At 37.9% G+C, this 24,801-nt stretch overlaps 1 protein-coding gene and 1 pseudogene across 2 annotated transcripts in view; both read right to left on the bottom strand.

Moving 5' to 3' along the window:
- Zranb1 (zinc finger RANBP2-type containing 1) overlaps positions 1–24,801 on the bottom strand; it is a 56,935-nt gene that overhangs the window by 18,946 nt on the left and 13,188 nt on the right. Inside the window, exons 2-3 of one of the 2 annotated variants that reach the window (XM_036196271.1) lie at positions 20,731–20,895; positions 18,520–19,370 (exon numbers count right to left, since the gene is read on the bottom strand). In XM_036196271.1, the coding sequence (XP_036052164.1) occupies positions 18,520–19,370; positions 20,731–20,771 (892 nt within the window). In that variant the 5' untranslated portion in view covers positions 20,772–20,895. The remainder of the gene's footprint in view (positions 1–18,519; positions 19,371–20,730; positions 20,896–24,801) is intronic. The other variant, XM_036196279.1, reaches the window with a different exon arrangement.
- On the bottom strand, positions 9,259–9,353 carry LOC118576914 (annotated as a pseudogene).

Here is a 24,801-nt window from a genome sequence, read left to right as displayed (position 1 = left end):
AAAATAAACACTGAGCTTTCTACAGAGCTGTGTAGCTCTAAAATAATTTTCATTTTAAGTAGAAATTGGCAGCATTTTTGAATTCAGAATCTCCCACAGTCAAGACTTCCTTCTACACATTCCAAATTGTTCATACATAACTGAATGTGTTGGTTCCCAGCTGTAATTGCAGCACTCCACCTGGGAGTTAAAGGCAGGAGGGCATGACAAGCCTGGGCTACACAGTGAATTCCAGGCTAGCCTATGTTAGAGAAACAAAGTCTCTAAAGAAAGTGGGTGGTGTACATCTTTAATCCCAGCACTTGAGAGGCAGAGGCAGCCAGATCTGTTCGGTCTGCCTGGTCTATACAGTGAGAGAAAGGAGGGAAATGATAACTGTTAAAATAAAACTTATACTACATGACTTTAAATATCTAAAATAAAATAAAACAATTAGGAGCAGGAACATAAAATAACACTTTTTTCAAAGCCATAAACCTTCCATTCCCATTAAATCATTTTATTGCCTTAACACAAATGAATGTTAAGACAGTAATTACTGACCAATATGGATAATAAACAGCCTGGGGAGGGGATGAGAGTGCACATTAGCTTTCAACAAATACAGTAAAACAAATTATCAGACCAACTGTTTTTTAGTGTTTCCTACGTTATACCAGAAAAATACATATATATCTTCTGCGTAAAATGCTAAGATGAACTAAAAATATTCTTAGTGTACTTTTTAAAAAGCATTGTAATTGCCATTTTGAATTGGGAATTGAGATAAAGCTATATATATATATATAAAACTCCTTATACCTGGTATAACAAAACAGTCCTCTCTTTAATAAAGACAACCAATCTTAAAATTGTCCATTTAATTCCCACACTCACTGGATGTCTGTTGCATCCTGAGTACTCTGCTAAAGCAATATAAGCACAAAAGAAAGTAAGTACAGGATGCCTATCTTCCCCCAAATCCTTTTAAATCATGTCTGTGAGGCATGAAGGTCAGCTTTAAAAGTTTTCAAACTCTAAGAGTCGTGGATCTTTTCTGCAAATCTAAATCTCCACCCACCCCGCAACATTTAAATACATATTTTTCAGGTTGAGAGCTCACAAGAAAGTAGACATGATGCTGTGGACTGCATAGTCTCAGTTCTTAGGTATCTCCGGCAGGAGGATCCTGTGAGCCCAAGAGCCCAAGTGCAATTTTCTAACAACAGAGCAATTTTCTAACTCAAAAAATTAAATAAAAACATACTATATTAGGGCTGGAAGTAAAGCTTGCTCCATGGTAGACCTTTTTTGCCTAGCAAATATTGAAGACCTAGGTTCAATCCCAACACCATAAAAATAAAACCAACTGTAACCACCCTCATGTTATTAACTAAGAATGCTTCTTACAGAAATTTAGTTTGTATTTTGGGTCAATACATTGCTTGCCACACAGTCCAACTATGAATCAGCCCTAATCCAATTTAAATATAAAAGTTTCAAAACATCCTTGTGAAGAAAAGTACCCTAGAAGTCACCAGGACCAAATTGTAGTAGAGTTAGCATAAGACAACATAACATCTTCCTGACACACAAAGTTCAAGAACAGACATAAGTAATGCTACTTATTAAAATCATCTATCATTACAGAGTTTTCTATTTTTGATTATGTTCAAGTATACAAAAGTCTAGAAATAATTTAACGTAATTTATATTATTTAGAACTGGGTATACACTGCCATCTCCTTTTGTTTCTGTAGGTGTTATTTTATTATGTTTGCTGGGGCCTCACAATGCTGCCCAAGTCTAGAACTCACTATGTACCAAAGAATGACCTCAAACTTGAGACTATTCCCCTACCACAGTCTCCCAAGTGATGGGACTACAGGCATGTGCCACCACATCCCATGCTACAGTGTTTCTTTACAAAGACAACTGTTTTCCCTTCAGGCCTATCAGAGCCAGAACTAGGGCTGGAGTTAATTTAGTGATAGAGCACATATCCAGCAATTGAAAGGCATTGGGGTTTTATCCCCAACATGGGAAGAAAAACAATGCATCTCTGCACCTTTTACAGATTTTTGGCTTAAAAAACCTAAAAATATTATCTATTTATAAATACATATTATACATAAAATGCTCAAAGTTCTAAAAGTAGCCCAGGAGCTTGATCAATTGACCTGAATAGACAAAGAGGAAGATCTGTGCATATATATACAGATGTATAGGCATGCAGGAAATTTCTGTGTGTTCAAATACTTTTTTTCCCCAAAGCACAAATATGAGGCAATCTAAAGGTAAATATCAAGTGACTCTTTTCTTTGGTTTGGAAGATGGGAAGATGCTCTAAATCACTGCCTTCACCCTTTAGCTAAATCTCTGTACAGCTGATGTCTTAGAAGCCCTTAAGAATTCATTTCCTCACTAATGTTTCTGAAGAATGTCTGAAATTAGCGCTGGCACACGGGGTGGGGAGATCAGACCAGCTAGCACACTGAACTGAGCTAATCACACCTGGGACTACAACTGACATTACCGCCTGCCTGTCTTGAAAGTATCCAGAACTTCAAATGCTGACCTCCATGTTGTATGTATCACACCTCAGAAAGCTGAACCACATAAACAGAGCCAGTCAGAATTTTCATTTGATTTGAACATCAAAAATACTGAATTCTCCCCTCCCAGTCTTTCTTAAGCTCAAGTAGGAACAATGCTGTTTCCCAAAACAAAGACTGGAGACAGATGGAGGAGGCAGAAGAATAAGACTCCAACCTTCCCAGCACACAACTGACACAAAAAGGAACAAAACACTTCTTTTAATAACACCTAGTGTCTAATGCTTTGGGAATATGGATATTGTGCTCACTAGCCATAAGAGCTCACAGCTTTAATAACTGTTAGGTTTACTACAGATCAAAGTTCATGAGAGCATCATGAAACTGTCCAAGTTTTGATAAATTTTACTACATAGTGCTCAAAAAAAGCTACTGATCAAGCTTAGAGTTTCTTCACATGAATTTTCATTGTAGGTTTGATATTTAAAAGGACCTGGTTTGTGTCATATAATTAAACTTTAGCCACCACATTTTTTTGCTTAGGGAGGAGGAAAGTATCACAATCACAAAGATGTCCCCCTAGCTCTTTACATGCTTAGTAACTTCTAACATCAAGAATAAAAGAAAGAAAAACCAAAAGCACAGGAAAGCAGGAAAGGGCAGCACATAAATGTTAAAACCTTACTTTATAGAACAAAGGCTGGGGGTGGGGGAGTTGATCCATTCTAAGAGAAGAGGTAGGTAGGATCTATGATCGATCACTCACATTGTCTCCAAAAGTAAGTGAAGCGCCTTAATATTCTTTAACAAACTTACACTGTGTGTTCTATCTTGCCCCTCCTCCTCTGTATTATTATAAAGGTAAATAAAGACAACTGGAAGCACTCTGAGACTAACTCCAAACCAACCAGCAACCTGACCACAAAACTGACCCACAGTATTATTATACATTCAAAATCAGCTAACTATCAGCAATTAGAGGTTAAAAAAAAAAAATGTTAATGTACTTCTTAAATTGTGTAGTCTTTAAGTAAATGAAAGCATTAGCATATTACTAGCTACCCAATAAAATCTTTAGGAGGCAGCTGCAGCAGGAAAGTTCATATCATGTTGTCCTTATATACTGGGCCAGAGTGGAGCTTAACAGATTTTGAAGCCACAGGTCAAAAACTCACTGGGGACTTCACAGCTACTATGGAACTCCATTGGTTAGCATCTGGAGCTGGCTCATTAGATGTTTAGATAATAGACTTATTTTTCCCCCATATATGGCACAGTTTTCAAAGTTTTGCCTTATTTTCCTTTATGATATAAAATCATAAGGGTAACTAACTTTGAAAAAGATGCCAAATGGTAAAAAAAAAAGCCAGGACTTACCTGAACCCACATGGGCCAGCTCAACACTACCCTGGAGTTCTATGGTAGCTGTGTAACATCACAGCATGGTTTATGCTGTGGGGTCAGGGTGGACCTGGAGACAGCAGGCACAATTTCAGGAACCCTTAAAGAGAAAAGTTAGTTTTAAATGGTAGTGTTCAGAATGTCCTGAAGGATGGTCAGTAGAAAGATGTACACGTGGCTGGCTGTATTGTCTAGGCAGTTTCCTCTACCTAAGGCTTAAACTATTTAATTGATTTTGGGTATTAACAAGACAACTATCCCACTCAACAACCAATTTAAAAAAAAAAAACATCCTTGTATAATTTATAATCATAAACCTGGGCTCAAATATTTGCAAGGAATTTTTAATACTCAAATAAGAGTCGCAATTTTTGTGAGTATGCATGTGTGTACGTACATATGCCTAAAGAAACCAGAAGAAAAGGTCAGTGAGTGCCCTCTCAATCACTCTCCACCTTACTGCTTTGAGATAAGGTCCTTCACTGGCCCTGAAGATAGGCTGATAAGCCAGCAAGCCCACAATCCTGCTGTACAGAATATGGCTGACATGTTTGTAGTCACTCCTAGCTTTTTACATGAGTGCTGGGATTCTCACTCATACAGGAAGCACTTTAGCCCTCTGAGCCATCTCTCCAAGATTAAAAGCTGAATTACACTTTTAAGCCCTTAATATTTTTAACCATGCCTTCACACAGGCACAAGCACAGACAACTACAGAAATTATTTGAGCAGACCAAACTGTCTCCTAGTTTCATTTTTCATACTATAACCAAAGGTAACAAGCTCAGCCCAGCCATTTTTATTCTAGAAGTGTCTCAGAACAGTGACCTTTCAAAAAACAAGAAATCAGAAATTGAAAATAAACTGTTTTTAATTATTCATTTGTATTTTATGTGTATGAGTGTTTGCCTACATGCCTAAATGCTTGTATTCTATGTACATGTCTGGTGCCAGAGGAGGCCAGAAGAAGGTGTTGAATCCCCTGGAACTGGGGTTACAGATGGTAGTGAGCTGTAATGTGAGTGTTAGGAACTAAACCTAGGTCGTCTGCAAATGCAGTAAGTGCTCTTAAGCACTAAGTCATTTCTCCAGCTCTGAAAATAATTTCTTCAATCCAGTTATACTTAGTTCTTAAAAGAAGAAAGCTTTCTTTTTTTTTTTTTTTTTTTTTTTTTTTTTTTTTTTTTGGAGACAGGGTGTCATGCATCCTAACACACTACACATCTGGAAACCTTGAACTTTTGATCTTCCTACCTCTACTTCCCAAGACTTGAAATTACAAGCATGAGCCACTATGCCTGGTTTGTGTGATATCCTACTACAGGGATGCTAGGCAGGCATTCTTCTAACTGGGCCATAACCCCAAGTCCAAAAGATGAAAACATTTTAATCTCTCTCCCCACCACTATCCCCCCAACTCTGTGTGTGTGTGTGTGTGTGTGTGTGTGTGTGTGTGTGTATACACATGTATATACATACACAGAGCAGGCTGGCTCAGAACTTACTACATAGAATATGCTGGCCTCTAACTCACAGCAATCCATTTGCCTCAGCCTAGCCTTCCAAATGCTAGGAATACAAGCATGGACAACAATGCCAGGCCAAACATCTAAATTTGATGAAATAACAAATATGCCAGTAAATAATGAACAAATAAATAAAACATGATATATGTATACAATAGAATATTATCAGTTTTTATATATTCATTAATATTCAGAATATTAAAAAGAAGAAAATTCTGAGGCTGGCGAGACAGCTCAGCAAGTTAAGGGTATTTGCAACCAAGCCTGACAACCTGGGGACCCACATATTGGGAGAAAAGTGACTCCTGAAACTTGCTCTCTGTCCTCTACCCTCATGTTGTATGGCCCATGGGCACATGCACACACATATACACAAAAATAAAGTCATTAAAAAATTAAGGAAGGAAACTGACTCATGCCACAACATATGACCCTTAAAAGACACTGTGCTAACTAGAATAAGCCAGTTACAAAAGACCAAAACAGGGGTTGGGAATTTAGCTCAGTGGCAGAGCGCTTGCCTAGCAAGCCCAAGGCCCTGGATTCGATCCTCAGCTTCCCCCACCCCCCCAAAAAAAAAAGAAAAGAAAAGGAAAAAAAAAAAAAAAAGACGAAAACACCATACAATCCCGTTCACGTGCAGTTCTTAGAGTAGTTAAATTCACAGTCTGTAAAATACAGTTGCTGGAGTGGGAAAAATAGATTCATAGTTTAATGTAATGAGATGAAAGCAGTGCTGAAGGCGGAAAGGGGTGGGTGGCTACACAGCAATGTAAAACTAACACCACTAAGAGTGAGGCAAGGGGTGGCTCAGTAGACTGCATGTCCAGCATATTCCAGGACTCAATTTCCAGCACCAAAAATTAAATTGGATTAAAATGGTAAAATGTATATGTATTTTACCACAATTAAATTCTGATTTTGTGTTTTGTTTTGTTTTTAAGACAATGAGGGGGCTGGAGATGGCTCAGAGGTTAAGAGCACTGGGTTCAGTCCCAGCATCCACGTGGCAGCTAACAACCACTTATAACTCCAGTTACAGGGGATCTAGTGTCCCCTTCTGGCCTCCTTGTACACTGCACATATGTGGTATAAACCTATAAGCAGGCAAAACATCCATATACATAAAATAAATAAATCTCAAAATATAAAGACAATGATACACAGGCATTATTCAGAGATATTAGAAGCACTGCTAAAATAACTTCACCTCTGCAGGATTCCTCCCTCTCCTAAAAGCAATACCTAACTAAATATCACAGAAAAACTTAAAATTCCAAATTGAGACACATTCTACAAAACTGGAATTTTCAAAAATGTTAATGTCATGAAAAAGTAATTTAAAAAACTGGCACTGCTCTAGACTAAAACACTGAACAGACAAAACAACTGAACACAATGTCATCTGCCTTGATTCAACAGGGTGGGGCAAAGCATTCAGAGGAACTGGTGAAATGTGGACTTCAGTACTCCATTTCCTGTGTAATTATATCCTGTGATTATGTAGGGAAAACATCCTTGTTACTGGAAAATATATGCTAGAAGATTGAGGAGCAAAGTGTCATATGTCTTTGGCTAAAGTGTTTCAGGAGAAACAAGCAAGTGAGAGCAAGGACAGGCATAAATGTTAACAAAGTAGACAATGAAAAGCCATGGCAAGGCTATGTAACCGTGTGCTCTGCTTGTAACTTCCACACAGACTGTGAAGTTTTTCAGAATAAGCTGATGATAAAAGGTAGTTGTCTTCAAAGTAAGACTGGGAATGAGGAGAGAAAATAAGAAAAATGATTTTTATCTTTTTTTTAAAAGAAGCCCAACTATCAATGCTTGGGTTTTGCTCCCAATATACACAACTTATTTTAATAAGGCTTTTAATTTTGTTTGTCTTAGACTAACACTAACTCTAAGCACATCTTTTCATAGTCCATTATGTAGCTCAGGCTATCCTCCAACTTGTAGCAATCTTCCTGCCTCAGATTTCTCAGTGCTGGGGCTACAAGCATATACCACTACATCCAGTCACTGTCCATTTTTAACTAGAGGTCCTTACTAATTTGATGACCCATATATTGTATCATATAATCATATGTAAATCAAGAATCACCAGCACAAGGCCCTGCTTTGAGAAACAGCAGAAAGAAGGTACTATATCCAGCTGGCTGGCTGGCCACAGTTCTTTTCTCAGCATAGGAAGTACTAGTGCTAGTTGGCAAGCCTATGTGATCAATCATTTCTGAAAGCCAGAAAACATGACTGAAACATACCAAAAGCAAACAGGAGAAAACTGTTAGGGCTCTTTATCTGCCAGCATCAATCATCAATTTGCCTTATATACTCCATTCCTAGAAGTTTTTGCTTTTTTTTTTAAACCCTCAGTGTCAAGAAGTAGTCAAATATCAAAATAAACTGCCCACCATCAATTAACAGTGAAAAGGAAGGGGGTGTTGTGCGTACCCATACATGTATGTGTTCCCTATGTTTTTAATTAGGATCTTTTATATTGCTGAGAACTCAGTTCAAAAAGATCATGATTTAGGGCTGGAGAAATGGCTCAGCAGTTAAGAGCATTGGCTGTTCTTACAGAAGTCATGAGTTCAAGTCCCAGCACCCACATGGTGGCTCACAACGATCTGTAATGAGATCTGTCGCCCTCCTCTGGCCTGCAGGTGTACATGCAGACAGAGCACTGTATACATAATAAAATTAAAAAAAAAAAAAAAACATGATTTAAAATGCTATTTTATATTCAAAGTTCCAAAATCATAGAAGAAAATCCTTACACTCCCAAAAAACTACCTGAAAACAAGTACTTTTTTCATAGTGCTAAATATAAACTCTCTGAGATAAGTAAACCCATGAGCAAGAATGTGAATAGAGCAAAAGATACTAGGTTGTTTTTGCTTTTTGTTTTTGAGACAGGATCTTAGTATGTAGCCCTAGCTGGACTGGAACTATACAGACTATGTAGAGACTTTGAACTCACAGAGATCCACCTGCCTCCGCCTCCCCAGTGCTGGGATGAAAGGTGTGCAGCACTGCCCCAGCTAGATGCTGAGCTGCAATAGCTACAACCACACCCCACATTAAGAGCACAACACAAAGTTAAGCAACGGCATGCAAAGGATGCACCGCCAGCATCCTAGAGGCTCATTTTCCTTTTAAGGATATAGCACCAAAGATTTGCTACAGGAGTCTGAATATATTTTTTATTCCATTAAAAGTCTTTAATATTTTTGTTCAAAAGGCAGGGTTGTCCAGTTTTAAATGTCAAAGACTATTAATTAATAAGATACCAGATATTTTTGTCTGGTTCTGCCTTCATCCATATGTAAAGTAACATATTAAGAAACAGGACACTAAAGCAGAGAAAATCTTTCAGTAGAATATTCAGTTTGGCAAGAATATAAAATCAAAGTTCATCAGGCAGAGTGACACATTGCCTGTAACCTTAAGGAAAGTGGAAGCATGAGGATCAGGAATTCAAAGTCACCCTCCACTACACAGACAGATGGCGGCAGATCTGGGCATGTACATGAGAGTCTGTCCTAAAAGAAGGAATAAAATAAAATAATTAAATTAAAATTTACAGTTTAGCACTCAAATAACCACAACTGAAACCTAACAAAGTAGTGAATGGTTTATTATTCTATTCCTCTCTAAATTCCCAAGAGATGATTTCTATAGCTGACATATTAGAACAAATGTCTGCTACTGAGCCCAAAACATGGAAGTAATGATTGCAAAGCAATTCCTTAAGGAAGGAAGATTTCTTTCTTTTTTTTTTTTTTTTACCTGAAAACAGTCTCCAAGGTCCCTTTGGGCAACCTGCACATTCAACAGGCTGCATACACTACCAAAGAGGATGCTGTTTGCAACCGTGAGGAAGATTTCTAAAGATGGAAAATAAATTGTCCAAACGGTGTATGAGGTATATTGGCTGGAATAAAACCAACACAAGCAAATCAAACAGAACAAACAAGACACAAAACCCCACACAAAACATTAAGTGCAAATAATCTGACTGACCCCTGGATGCTGTTAACTATCAGCAAGAGACAGACTACCCTAGGATACAAGAAGCTTCATATAGGCATGTTTATTTTACTGCCTTCACAAAAAAGGGCAAGAAAGTATCAACCATTATTCAAAAGCTCTAGAAACTGATCCTTGTTAGGGACTAAGATTTCAGGAACCAAACATGAACCATGGAAAGTACTAGCTAAGCCAGAGAATAAGTCATAAACCCACTGTCCTCCCTTAGAGCAGTAACACCTGTTTGCTAACCGGTGGCTCCCAAAGATAAGAACATTCCACAGTCAGGTGCCATGGCAACCGAATGTAAAGAGCATTCCATGGTCAGGTAGCCTAGCAACAGAACAAATGGCCCCTGACCAGTCACCTTAGCAGACTTCTCGCAGATGCACGACCTGCACATCTCCCACACTCTGCACACCTTCCACGTCCCTTCTCCTTCCCTCCTTCCTGCCCCTTCCCCTCTTATGCTATATAAGCCATGTGGAGGAAAATAAAGTTTGGCGACTTGATCAGAATACTGTCTTGCTGCTGTCTCTTGTGTCCCCTGTCCTGTCATTCACTCCCACAGGTGGGTCGCCCCCGCTGAAACCCCCGCTGGCCAGGGCAGATCCTTCTGATCTAGTGCTCTAGCAAACAGAAGTCTTTCCTACCTCTGCTGTGGGATGTTGTTCTGTATGCTATGAATATGTATTGCTCTGATTGGTTGATAAATAAAATACTGGAAGTATAGGCAGGATAAGCAGATGAGAAGAATTCTGGTAAGAGGAAGGCTGAGTCAGGAGTCGCCAGCCAGACACAAAGGAAGCAAGATGAGAAGGCAGAATGTGGCTAAACATCTAAATTATGGGTTAATTTAAGTGTAAGAGCTAGTCAGTAATAAGCCTAAGCTAATGGTCGAGCAGTTATAATTAATACAAGCCTCTATGTGTTTACTTGGGGGACGTGAGTGGGAGAGATTTGTCCCAACCATAGGCCAGCAGGCCCACAGGAAAACTTGCAGCTACACATCTCTGTACAGAAAAGACTATAGTGATATTTTATTTGTATTGAAATGTGATTTTATTTGTATGTTAATAAAGTTGCCTTGAGGTCAGAGCAAGCCAGAGAAGAAGCTGGGCGGTAGCGGTACACGCCTTTAATCCCAGCACTTGGGAGGCAGAGCTAGGTAGATCTCTGTGTGTTCAAGGACACAGCCAGCATGGCAGACACATGTCTTTAATCTCAATACCAACCATAGTAGACCTGGAGGTCTGTACAGGCAGTGACGAGGAGATCATGTGGCTGGGTTTATAACCAATGAAAAAACAGAACAGAAAATCTACAAATAGACAGGACACACAGAAGTAGGTCTCTTGCAGAAAGGAAGGACAACAAAAGCAATGAAGGGTAAGGTTTTCCACTCTTGCTCTGACCTTGTGGTTTTTAACTCTGCAATTGGTTCTGTGTTTCTTATTTAACAAGACGGTTACATCTACAAAAGACTAGCAGCAGCATGTCTCCTCAAGTTAGTTTCTGTATAATGTCTTCCACCAGACAACAAAAGAACTCTAAGCCGCCTAAGAACTGGTGCAAACTAAAGATACATTTTCTGGTTTGGGTGTTTTCCAATTAGTTGAGGGCTGGAGAGATAGCTCAGTAGTTAAAGGCACTTGTTGCTCTTTCAAGACCCAAGATCAGTTCCCAGCACCCACACAATAGCACACAGTCATCCATCTGTAACCCCTATCCTCTGGACTCTGTGAGCACTAGGTACATACATACACACACACACACACACACACACACACACACACACACACACGAGAAATACTTATAAATGGTTTTCTTATGTCTCATTGTTGTTCTAACAAATTACCACACATTTCTTGACTTATAACAATAAAGCTTATCTTAAAATTGAGAAGCCCAGGATGGTGATATACTCCTTTAATCCCAGTACTCAACAGTTAGAGGTGGGAGGAGCCAGTATTTAAGGCCAATAGGCTAAATAGCCAGTCTTGACTCTAAAGAACCAATGAAACTGAAGTATCTTCAATGGTTTTATTATGGTTAGTTTTCTTGCTATAATTAAAAACCTTATGCCATTCTAACTGACAATTCTACAATCTATCTAAAACTAGCCTGACTTTCTTCAATGTAATTGAACCTAATTTTATTTTCATTATTATAATATCCTTTTCATTTAACTAGATATGGATTTCAAAACTAAGATTTTTTAATAACATGAGATTGTGTAAGTTTTGTTTTCCACAGAAAAAGAAAAATACCATTAATACAAACATTTTTTTACCAGCTTACTTCCTTTGGAAAAAAAATTTTTTTTCAATAGACAAGTTGGAAACATCCATTCCTCTACACTTAATACCAAAGCAAGTTGAGTTTTATTTATGTGTGTTGTATGGACATGTATGTAAAGATGGGCTTGCATTTGTGTACATGTGAAAAGGCCAGAGATTGACACCAGGTCAATCCTCTAACCCTATTTTATTTTCTGAGACATATTCTGTTACACTGGCTAGGAAAGCACCTCGAATTCTCTTCTCTACTTCCCAGCTGAGATTACAGGAAGGCACTACAGCACCTGGATTTTTGTTTTTTTTCAATGGGTACTTGGAATCTGAACTCAGGTCTCATGCTTAGGCAGCAAGTACTTTACTTACTGAGCCATTTCCTTGGCCCTGTAAACATATACATTTTTTTTTTTTTTTTTTTAATGGACAGGGTGTTTGTGAAACCAAACGGACAAATACATTCTGACAAATCTATTATCAAGCTATAGTTCTACAATCACAATCTGGCAAGCTAGTTTGGGCTCAGTACACAGGGTTTTAGCAAGGGGGCAAAAATCCAATTGGCATCAAGATGGAAAATACTTCAAATATTGATTTTTCACAGAATAAAGTTATAAAAACTGCAGTGATACTAGATAAAATATAACAATATATTTGCAGATGACAGAAAAAGCATAGTTTAATAGCTTTCTATATTAAAAAAAACTAAACAAGCACACAATATTGAATACTGAAGATGAACCCTTCTAGGCACTAGGATACCACTATGAACAAAACTCCTGACACCCAAGAAGCTCAAATTTCAAAGCACATACAAATAACAAACAAGATGAATAAACGCATCAAAAAGTGACAAGCATGGTTTTAAAAAAATGGTAGCAGCAGGGACAGGGCAAGGATGAAATTTTAAATGTATCAATCAGGAGGGCCTCCCTTAGAGGGAATCATCTGAGAAAGACTTGAGAGTGGCCTATTATTAGCTCAGTGGTAAAGGACTTACCTAGCAGGTCCAAAACCCTGGGTTTCAGTCCCAGCACCAATAAATTAATAGAGAAAAGACCTGAAAAAGGCAATTTAGCAAATTCTGCAACCCAGACAGAGGAAAGGTCTGAGGTTGGTCTATAAAAAACAGAATAAAATGGGTTTGGGATTTAGCTCAGTGGTGGAACGCTTGCCTAGCAAGCACAAGGCCCTGGGTTCGATCCTCAGCTTGGGGGGGGGGGCGGGGAGAGTAAAAAGGAAAAAAAAAAAACAGAATAAAGGTATGGTGGTATAGACATTCTGAAGACAGGAATATCACAAGTGAAGTTCTCTTTGGGCTACATAGTGAGTTCAAGGACATCCTGGGCAACTTTTTAAGGCCCTATCTCAAAAGCAAAAGTAAAAGAGGATTGGGGATAAAGCTCAACAGACAAGCACCTGCTCAGCATACACAAAGCCCTGGGTTCAATTCCTCAATACTAAAGAAAAAAGGACGAAAGGGAGAAAATGGAGGGAATGAAAGAAAGAAATGGTTGTCAGAATGCTATGAGCCAAGTACAACAGTAGATCAATCCCAGGTTAAATAATGTGCTACTGCCTGGGGGGTGGAGGGTGGGAAGTGGTGGAGGGGGTTCACAGTTTATAGATGACCTTGTAGGACTTTGAAAAAGTTTAGCTCTTACTCTGGAGCACATGAGTACATTATAATCAGCCTAGGAATGGTCTGCATGATGTCTTCCAACACTCCCACCATTCAGAAGTAGAAGCAGGAAGATTAGGAATTGCAGTACAGTACATGGTCAGTTCAAAGCCAGACCTAGTCTCAAAAAAAAAAAAAAAAAAGAAAACAGAAAAAAGAAACAAAAAACCTGGCACGGTGGCACACATCTTTAATTCCAACACTGGGAGACAAGAGGCAGGCAGATCTCTGTGAGTTGGAAGCTAGCCATGCCTAAATAGTGAGATCCAGGATAGCCAAGACTACATAGAAAGACCCTATCTCAAAAACAGAAACAAAAAAAGAAAAAGAAAATTAAAAAGACAACTGAGAGATGGCTGAGTCGCACTGGCCACTCAAGCATAAGGCCTGAGTTAAGATGCCCAACACAGGAAAAAGTCCCATAATCCAAGAACTAGTGAAGTAGACAAGAGAATCCCTAGAGCAAGCAATAGCTAGTCAGTCTAGCCAGCTGCTGAAGAGACTCATCTCAAAAAATAAGATGCAAGGCCAGGCGGTGGTGGCACACGCCTTTAATCTCAGCACTTGGGAGGCAGAGCCAGGCGGATCTCTGTGAGTTCAAGGCCAGTCTGGTCTGCAGAGCGAGATCCAGGACAGGCACCAAAACTACACAGAGAAACTCTGTCTCGAAAAAGCTAATAATAATAATAATAACAATAATTGAATAAATAAATAAATCTTGACTTAAAGAAATGAAGAAATAGGATAGAGAAAATATGGTATAGGAAAATAAAAGGTTAACAAAAGCTTCTGGAACATGGATTGTCATTGATCAAGATGGTAGACTGGGGGCTGGGAATGTAGCTCAGTTGAAAGAGTGCTTTTCTAGCATGAACAAAACTCCACATAAACTAGATATGGTGAACACTTCTGATCTCAAATCCATGAGGGAGAGGCAAAAGGATCAGAATTTCAGTCAGACCCTATCTCAAAAAAAAAAAAAAAGAGTAAGGTCATAAACTGAGGAAGATCCCAATCCCTCACTGGCTCTACAGTGAGTTTAAAATATTAAGACATGGGAGAGGCCCGGCGGTTGTGGCGCATGCCTTTAATCATAGCACTCGGGAGGCAGAGGCAGGTAGGTCTTTGTGAGTTCAAGGCCAGCTTGGTCTACAGAGGGAGATCCAGGAAAGGTGCAAAGTTACACAGATAAATCCTGTCTCGAAAAAAACAAACAAACAAACAAAAAAAGACATGGGGGCTGGAGAGATGGCTCAGTGGTTAAGAGCACTGGTTGCTCTACTAGAGATCCTGAGTTCAATTCCCAGCACCCATATGGTGGCTCACAACCATCTATAATAGGATCAGATACCCTCTTCTGTGATGCAGAAATACATGCAAGTAGAACACTCATATATGTAAAATAAATGAATGAATAAATAGATAAATGATAAAAATAAGATAAAATATTAAGACACTCTAGGGGAGATAAGATTTTAGTAGATAATGTAAATCTAGGGTTCAAGTACATGTGCTATAAACACAGATTTAACTTAGGAATTGTATGAAGCTTGTGTCTTTGGACATGAGCCACAAATTGGAGCACAGTTTCACCAGGGAACTGACTATGAGAATCTTTTTCAATTTTAAGTGAGAACATCTCAATTTACACTCAGGATACAATTTTATGCTCAATATCTGCTTTACACACACACACACACACACACACACACACACACACACACACACAATTTTTGGAGTTAGGGTCTCATTGTGTAGTCTGAGATGGCCTGGAGCTCACAGAAACCCACCTGCCTCTGGCCTGAGTGCTGGGCTGTGTCACCATGCCTGGCCTAGAGGTGATTTTTGATACAAAGTATCGAAAACTCACAATGTACCCACATCTAATAAAACCTGGAGAACATGCAGGACCTTGATGGCTTATGAGTTTAATCCTAGCACTTGGAAAGCAGAAGAAGGAAGATCTCAGTGAGTTCAAGGCCAATCTGGTCTTCAGAGTGAGTTCCTGGACAGCCAGTGCTGTTACACAGAGAAACTCTGTCTCAAAAAAAAAAAAAAATCCTTTTCAGCACATGCTACCTTTCTATTAGGCTTACTCCTTAGGTGGTTTTGTCTTTTTAATTAATCTAACATAATGTAAACAAACTCTTTTCTCTTTTTAAAGTTAACATAGTTGAATGATACTTACATATCAGGATATGACTAACTACCCAATAGACACAGGTCCTTAACTTTTGACCTTATTGTTAACATTACTCAGCTAATTCAGCAAAGGCAGAAATCTACCTTACCAAGAGCCATACACAAGGACCAAAACAACAAAGAAATCTGTAAATGAATTAGGATCAGATCACACTGGCCATACATTTTTGCTCTGTCATTTAAATGAACTCATTGCTGTTAAAATGCAGAAATCGGGATGGTAATTCAAAAGAATTAAGAATATGTAAAATAAGGGGTTGGGGATTTAGCTCAGTAATAGAGCGCTTGCCTAGCAAGTGCAAGGCCCAGGGTTCGATCCTCACCTCCAAAAAATAATAATAATAATATGTGAAATAAAATAAATGGTAGTACCAAGAAGGCATAAAGACATGAAATACTAGCAGTCATAAAGACAAATATGCTGATTGGTCTACCTTGTACTTACAGAGAGGAAAAAAAATTTAAAAATATTTTTCCCCTGGTATCCTCTGACTTAAGACATTATAAACTCTTGATTCCTAAAAAAATTCTATAACCCTCCAAAAGGGTAAAGAAGTTAGTTCATTTCCATCTGTAAATTTATATACACTATTTGTATTTTAACCATCTAATTAAAATACAGATGGCATACTACCACTGCAAATGTGATTTTAAGTATTACAAAGGCATACAAGTAATTAAGACAATCACAACACAAAAGGTCATATAATTCATTAATTTGAATGAGATATTCTGGAGGTCAATATAATTCTAATCCAACTTCTTGAAGTCACATTTTTATGATATTTTTAACAGAAAGCACATTGGTGGGATGGGAGTGGAGGGAAGGTGTTAACTTCCTTATGGGTAAAAGGTTCCCTTTAGGTAACAAAAATCTTTTAGGGCGGGGCTGGAGAGATGGCTCAGAGGTTAAGAGCACTGGCTGTTCTTCCAGAGGTCCTGAGTTGAATTCCCAGCACTGTAATGAGATCTGGTGCCCTCTTCTGGCCTGCAGTCATACATGCAGACAGAACATTGTATACATAATAAATAAATAAATAAATCTTTAAAAAAAATCTTTTAGGGCAAAGCAAAGATAACTGTATAACATTATGAACACATTAAGTGGTACTAAATATATAAATTTGACCCTAATGGGAAAAAAGTAATAAATAAATAAATAAATAAATAAATAAATAAATGATGAAATAAGACAACAAAGTCAACAGAATATGGTTCATGGCTCAATGGAAGGAAAATCAGAACAGTTGCTAAGTGTTACTATGACTAAACTTCAGCGGCTCAACTGCTAGGACATACATTTTGACATTATAAATTAAAAAAAAAAAAAAAAACAAAACTACTCTTCCAGGGGACCCAGGTTCAATTCCCAGCTCACAATCCTCTGTAATGCAGTCCCAGGGTATTCATTGCCCTTTTGGCCTGCACAAGGGACTATACACATGTGGTGTACAGACATAAATGCGTGCAAAACAAGCATGAAAGTTAAAGAAAATTTTTTTAAAAACTTCACATTTCTTCTGTTTTTAAGATTTATTTTTCTTATTTTTAATTATATGTAGGTGTGTGTGTGTGTGTGTGTGTGTGTGTGTGTGTGTGTGTGTTTGTTCATGTGGTTATATACAACTGGGTGCAGGTGCCCATGAAAGTCAGAGGCATCCTCTGGAGCTGGAATTACGGATGGTTGTGAGCCATCTGATATGTGTCCTAGGAACCAAACTCAGGTCCTCTGGAAGAAAACAAGTGCTCTGATACTGAGCCATGTCTCCAGCCCTGAGAAACCTCAGATTTCTTGAGGACTACATCTACATCTTCCATACTCATGGGACTATTCCAGAAGGTTAAATCACATAGGGGAGAGGGTTAGTATTATTCTACACCAAGTTAACCTTAAAAATCACTTAAATATTTCTAAACAAAAGTGAATGTCAAAATAAGCAACCCACAGAAATAATTTAAATAAAATCCAAACACCTAATTTACTGGGAGCAGAGGGTGTGGGGGAAAAAAAAAACTTTTAAGAATCAGCTAATACTTTCTGACAGTAGATAGATCTCTGTGAATTTGAGGCCAGCCTGGTCTACATAGTGAGTTCCAGGACAGCCAGGGCTGTGTAGAGAGACTCTGTCTTGTAGAGAGACCCTGTCTCAGAACAAAACAGAATTAAGTAACACCTTTATACCACAAATTATTAATTCATCAAGTTAGTAGCTGGAGGAAAAAAAAAATCTTCCTTCCACCTGTCTCTGTCCTTTAACATCTCTGAACAAACAATCGTGCCTAATATTATGTGTTTTTTACAAAAGCATTGAAAACACAATACACATAAATCATAATGAAAACTATGGAATCAGCTAGCTATGTGAAATCAGTTCCACCAAGTGTGTAAATATTTACTACATGACATTCATGTTAAGTTAACATCAGCATTTTCAAGGTCAATGTTATGTTTGTTCAACTTCTTGGATCACACATTTCTATGGTATTTTTAACTTCTGACTAAAGCCTTTATCATCACAAGATGCTCACACTGTTTACAAACACCCAGAAAGAGCAGCTGGTGTTCCTCTGTCACATCTTGTTACAATAAATAAGAGAAACAATTTTAAACTTCAGGTATAGATGTGTTCACAGTCTCTTTTACTTAAAAGCTTTCTCTCAAGCTGATAAAGAGGCATGTACACAAGTAGGCACTTTGGTACAAGGCAAACAAGGTAAAAAATACAGACCTTTATATAAGTATACTTGAGCTATCACACCAAATGAGTCAAATGCTAAGTAATGTTTTCAAGCCATTTTCAATGCCTTTTCCCATCTCATTCAAAATAATGCAAAAAACAGACACTTACCCACACAGGCATTGAGGAATAGCCAATCAGTCTTTTTCATCCTATTTTTAATCTGCTTTAGTTTTTTAAAGTCCACTTCAAGTTCCTCCTTGCTACCAACAGCACCAGCCAATTCGATTCTCTGAAAGTCCATTTTCACTTCCGAGTCCCGTTTCGTAGTCGGAGGCGATCTTCGTTGGCTATTACCACTACTGCAGCTTCCCCTCCATCGAGCTCTGTCTTGTTCATTTATTATGGAAGAAGCCTCTTCAGTCTCTGCCAACTCTATGGCTTCAATGTTATTAGGTCTGGGATGATCACAAACAACACATTTTTTAGCCTTAGCCCAGTTTTCATATGTGCAAACAGAACAAGTCCAATGCTGGGTCCTTGTATTCAGTTTATTTCTATCATTGTATTCTTCACAGGGATCAACAGAAAAAGCAACTGGTCTTGAACCAGATCCTGAGGATTGAGGAGATTCTGTGGGACTCCTGGTCCTACGTTGGGATAAGCACTGGGTACATCTGATTGCTCTTGGCCAGTTCAAATATGTGCACATGTGGCATGACCATTTATTTGCATTTTCCATGCTGTATGAAGACTTAACCCTTGGTCTTGCACTAGAGTCTGGACATATCAAAGGACTACTTCCACCTTCAGTACTGGAAGGATCCCAATCTCTACCAACATCACTTGAACCACTTTTAAATGGATCTTCTGTAATAATTGTTCCACTGGGTCTCTGGGCACGACACATAGTACACTTGATTGCAGACGGCCAATTTTCATACGTACAATATTCACAGGCCCACTTAATCCCATGTTCTGACATTGTGTACTTCTTGAAGTGAGTTATGTCAGGCAGGAAGCTATAAATAATTAGGACACTGTTATTAAAGTAATATCTACATAATTCCACCTCTGAAAATATGTCCCCCAAAATAAAAATACACTTCAACTTAGAAAATATCTATTCTTAAAAGACACATGTAAAATTTCTTATTGGATTATTCTACTTTTGTTTGGGGACTTTCAGAGAGATACTGGAGATAAATTCCCAAAGCTCTTAGACTTTAGAATTTAATGAAAATTTACTTTGGACTGCTGAAAGTGATAAGAAGAAATGAATACAGACTTGTTCTACAAGGGAAGATAAAAATAGTAAGTCACTAATAGAAATTACTCAATTTCAGCTCAGCTGTCACCACTAATTTAGAAGTTAAAAAGACCTGTAGGCAAGGGAAAGAACACAGACCAAATAGTACCTTAAACATATAACCACTCTCAAGTTACAAACAATGTGGATCATGCTATTTATAGTATGTCTGATCCATGAATTCAGAAGATCAAAGTCCTACCTAATTATCTTTGCTAAGGGAGAAAAATAGCTTGAAAGTGCTAATTATTCACTGCTTTTAATTGGCACAGATATAAAAGAAAGATGCTGAAGAGCACTGACCACAATTAACAAAATAACATAATAAACTAGAAATAGTTCTGATATTCTGTATCCTCAAAATCTAATTAAATTTGAAGCAAAAAGTTACTCCTTATCACCTATACTCTCAGGAAAGTCAAATGGACAAAAATATCTCTATGAAAACTATTAGCACTCATGTCAATCTATTTTTGATTGTTCATATTTGATATTTTAAAAATTAATAAACTAAAGTTTAATTAATATTAAAAACATATTAGCTATCTAAAAGGTCCTAGAAGGTGGGAGTACTGGCACATGCCTGTAATCCTAGCACCTAGAAGGCTGAAGCAGGAGGATCTTGAGACTGAAGATAGCTTGGGCTACACAGTGAGAGACAAGTCAGTCAATAAATATTCCTAGGGCTCTACAGTGGGCTTACTAATACTACACTATAATGAAGACTTTATTGTTTAATGACAACTAATTCATAAGTGAAGCAGTTTACATGGCAAATTTAAAGATATTTTAATGACTTAAATTAGAACAGGAAACAACCTCTCAATTTTTCAATCTGTTCTAAATTTAGTACCTCCCCCATGATCTATTTTAACCAGGAAAGAGAAAAAGTTTCCTAGGCAGAATGATGGGTATTTTTTCTTCTTTCTGAACTTTGGAAAGCCAAATCACTTTATAAGTATATTCTGTTCCTGCCTATCAAATCTACACCCTACATACAGAGTGACCTTTGCTAAGAGGACAACTTCATAGAAAGGATGCTATTTAGTAGCTAAAATAAAAAGCACACTTACTAAGATTTTAGTTTCCATGCTATAACCTCCACCTTGCACATGGTTACAATAAAGGTAAATCAGACCAAAGACAAGATTCAATCTTCATGCTGGCTCAGACTCTGACTTCCTCAGGAGATACTGCAAAACGTGTAAGTGGTTCTGTCTGACTGTGAATAGCTATTCCTGTAAAGGAGACCAAAACTGAATTTCACTTACAGCCTTCTATATTCAAAAGTATTTTTAGAAAGCCTAAATTTTAATCAATTCCATTTTAATTATACTTACTTATTTTAATAACGGACTATTATATTTAGAATTTTTACTTTAACACAGCAAAAAAAAAAAAAAAAAAAACAGCTAATTTATTGGGCTGGTCAGCCAAATTAAACATAAGAATTTCCTGCATAGTACTGTATATGTGCACAGGCGCATGCACACACGTGTGTATGCATATCTCCTTATATTTTGGAGCCAGGGTCTCCACATGTAGCCCAGATTAGCCTCAAACTTGCAGTTCTTTTGCCTCAGCTTCCCAAACACCTGTGGTTGTAGGCGTGTACCAATATGACCAACAATAATTTGTATCATGAGTATGAGTGCTAAGTCAATTCCAATCTGTATTACTGTAAAGGAAAAGGTGAGATGATCCAAATAAGTTAAAAAAAAAAAAAAAAAAAAACCTACTTATAATTTAGCTTGAAATCTTTTTCTCTTGTAATTGAATTTGTTTGGGGTTTTCCCCCCTTACTTAATAACCAGGTAATTTGAATCATCTTGCTTGGACATTTTTAAACTCTGTGTGTGTGTGTGTGTGTGTGTGTGTGTGTGTGTGTGCGCACACGCGCGCAAATGTACATTGACATCCAGACAACAACCTCAGGAATATCATCCATCTCCTTTGAGACAGGCTCTTACTGGCCTGGAGCTCCCCAATTAGGCTAAACTGACTCGTCAGTGAGCCCCAGGGATCCTCCTGTCTCAGCCTCCCCAGCACTGGGATTCCAAGAGCACACTTTTTTACTGCCTTTTTACCTGGGTGAAGGGATCAAATTCAGGTCCTTGTGTTTGTAAAACAAATGCTTTACCAACTGAGGCATCCTCCCAGCCTCTTGCTTAGATTTTTAAATTTACTTTATACACACTGACTATACCCAATCTAACAGCACTGAAAGTGTGTTCAATAGCAGGGAACTGTCATCATACAAGCATACATAAAGTGGACAACAGGCGGGAGAAGGGGAGGGAGGGGGAACTGGGGTTGGTATGTAAAATGAAAAAAATTTTAATAAATAAGAAAAATAAATAAGTGGACAACAGAAATTTAGTGGCAATATTCATATTCATTAGGCATTTCTTTCCTTTAGTTTTTTTCAGAAATGAAATGTAAGTTACTTATTCATGCTATTGGAAATTATAGCAAACATGCAGAAAGTTACCATAAAAAGAACGTCATTAATAAACATACACTAAAGCAATTACAGTATTTCATTTAAAATATTTACATTCAAAATCCATGCTTGCTTTGATGCATTTTATATGTGCTTGTACTGCATGCTCAACTAACAGCCAGTTATCTTACTTTAGCTAATCTCCATGGAATCAGTGCTCTGTCATAACATACTTAAATTTTCAAGGCTGACAAAAACAAAGAACTGCCACTGATACAATCATATTGGAGCTCTAAGATGGCTCAGCCGGTAAAGGTGCCTGCTGCCAATCCTGACTACCTGAGTTTATTCTTGAGATACACGTGGTAGGTGCAGAGAACTCCTGCAAGCTGTCCTCTGGCCTTCCCATGCTTGCCAAGGTACACGACTCACACAGGTACACAAGATGAAACTCAAAATAGTAATAATCATATCAAGACTAGCTTGGAGGCAGAGTTCAATGGAGAGCATGTCACCCATATGCAAAGCCCTGAGTTAAATTTCAGCACTACATAATTATCATCATGACTATTCATCATAAATGCTATCATAAATTAAGAACAAACAGCAGCCTAATTTCCCTGACTATTCTGAAAATACAGGTAACTGCAATTCCAAATTGAATTCGAGAAAGACAAGAGAAGCACACTAGACTGTTTTCTATAGAGATACATACTCTGGGAAGTTGAAACTCAACAAGATACTGTGTTTTAGTAAATGAAAGCCACAATTCATTAGAGATCATCTGAGAGAGCCATTTTTATCTGTGGCAATCAGTAAATCAAAGAGTGAGGACAATGTGTGATTTTACATTCCTAAAAATTAACAGAAAGTATCCTTTTTCTTCACACCTCATGAGGTATATAAAATTATTTTCAAGGAAAATAGTTCTAAGAGGGTTTTTTCTTTTAACAGTTTTCTTTTTAATTGTGTATATCTGTATGTCCATGTAGGTGTGTGTGCAGGTCCTGCAGAGGCCAAAAAGAGGAATTACAGGTGGTTGAAAGCTGGAAACTAAATGCAAGTGCTCTATAAAACAGTATTTGCTCTAAACCACTGAGCTATCCAGCCCCCTTGCTTGAAAAAGAACTGTGACTAAATATCATGTTACCATACTATAGCCAAGTCATTTAACTTAGTAAGTCCAATTCTGCATACAATCTAGGTTTCCAAATTCTATTCAAGGACTCATATTTCAATAAATTGGTACAATAAAATCTGCATAACAAAGGCTTTTAAAAGATTTTTTAACAGTTTATTTTTATTTTACATGCATTAGTGTTTTGCCTGCATGAATGTCTATGTGAGGGTGTCAGGTCCCCTAAAACTGGAGTTAGAGACAGCTGTGAGCTGCCATGTGGGTGCTAGAAATTGAACCAGGGTCCTCAGGAAGAGCAGCCAGTGCTTGCAACCATTGAGCCATCTCTTCAGCCCCCTTAAAGGATTTTTTTAAGCTTCTGGATTCATTTCTCCACAGAATTATATGTGTTACACCTGAACCAAGTAACATTTGTCTTAAGAGTCACAATTATGTCCATTTCTTAAGAAGTCTTTATCATGCTGGGCGGTGGTGGCTCACGCCTGTAATCCCAGCACTCGGGAGGCAGAGCCAGGTGGATCTCTGTGAGTTCAAGGCCAGCCTGGTCTACCAAGCAAGATCCAGGACAGAGAAACTGTGTCTCGAAAAACAAAAAAACAAAAAAACAAAAAAAAAAAGAAGTCTTTATCAGGGCTGGAGAGAGAGTTCACTGGCTAAGAGCAGTTGGTGCTTTTGCAGAAGACTCAGGTTCAGTTCCCAGCACTTACATGGCATCTCACAACCATCGTAACCCAAGTTCCAGAGGAGCCAATGCCTTCTGACCTTCACAGGTACCAGGCAAACATGTGGTGTGTGTACACACACACACACACACACACACACACACACACACACACACGTACAGGCAAAAAAAAACCTAAAATAATTTGAAATTATATTATTCTGCTTAGTTAAGTCTTATTTATGAATTATTACTAAACACTCAAGAAACAAAGCCACATTTAACTTATGCCTCATGAACTAGGTACTATACTATAAATCTCAACCCTCTATTAAAGTAGTGAAGTGCTGGCCTGGCCTGCCCAAAAACATTTGCACCCTGCTGTTTAAAAAAAAAAAAAAAAAAAAGAAAGCAAAAAACACATATGAAACACATATGAATAAACTGTGGTTAAGTTCAGTTGTCAATAGTTTCAAATGAGAAATTTTTCAAAAGGATTAATGACAGCAGTCTTAGTGTTTTTTTAACTTTCTTAAGATAAATTATACATAATATGTAGTTACTAATATGAAGCTGTGGAGATTTATAAATGTTTGTAGGGTATCTTAAAAGACTATAGAAAATGAAAGAGGGTAAACACACAATTTTCAAATTCTCTTAAAATATTAAAGTAATTCTGAATTATAAAATTTATATAAATAAAAAAAAAATCAAAAACATTGGTGGTGGTGTCACATGCCTTTAATCTCAGCACTTGAAAGGCAAGGCAGGTGGATCTCTTGAGTTCGAGGGTAGCCTGGTCTACAGAGTGAGTTCCAGGACAGTCAGGGCTACACAGAGAAACCCTGTCTTGAAAAACCAAAAAAGGGTTGGGGATTTAGCTCAGTGGTAGAGCGCTTGCC

Source organism: Onychomys torridus, chromosome 1 (assembly GCF_903995425.1).
Source record: "Onychomys torridus chromosome 1, mOncTor1.1, whole genome shotgun sequence".
Taxonomy (NCBI): Eukaryota; Metazoa; Chordata; class Mammalia; order Rodentia; family Cricetidae; genus Onychomys; species Onychomys torridus.
Note: the sequence above shows the minus strand (reverse complement) of the source record. Positions and strands in the feature narration are given on the sequence as shown.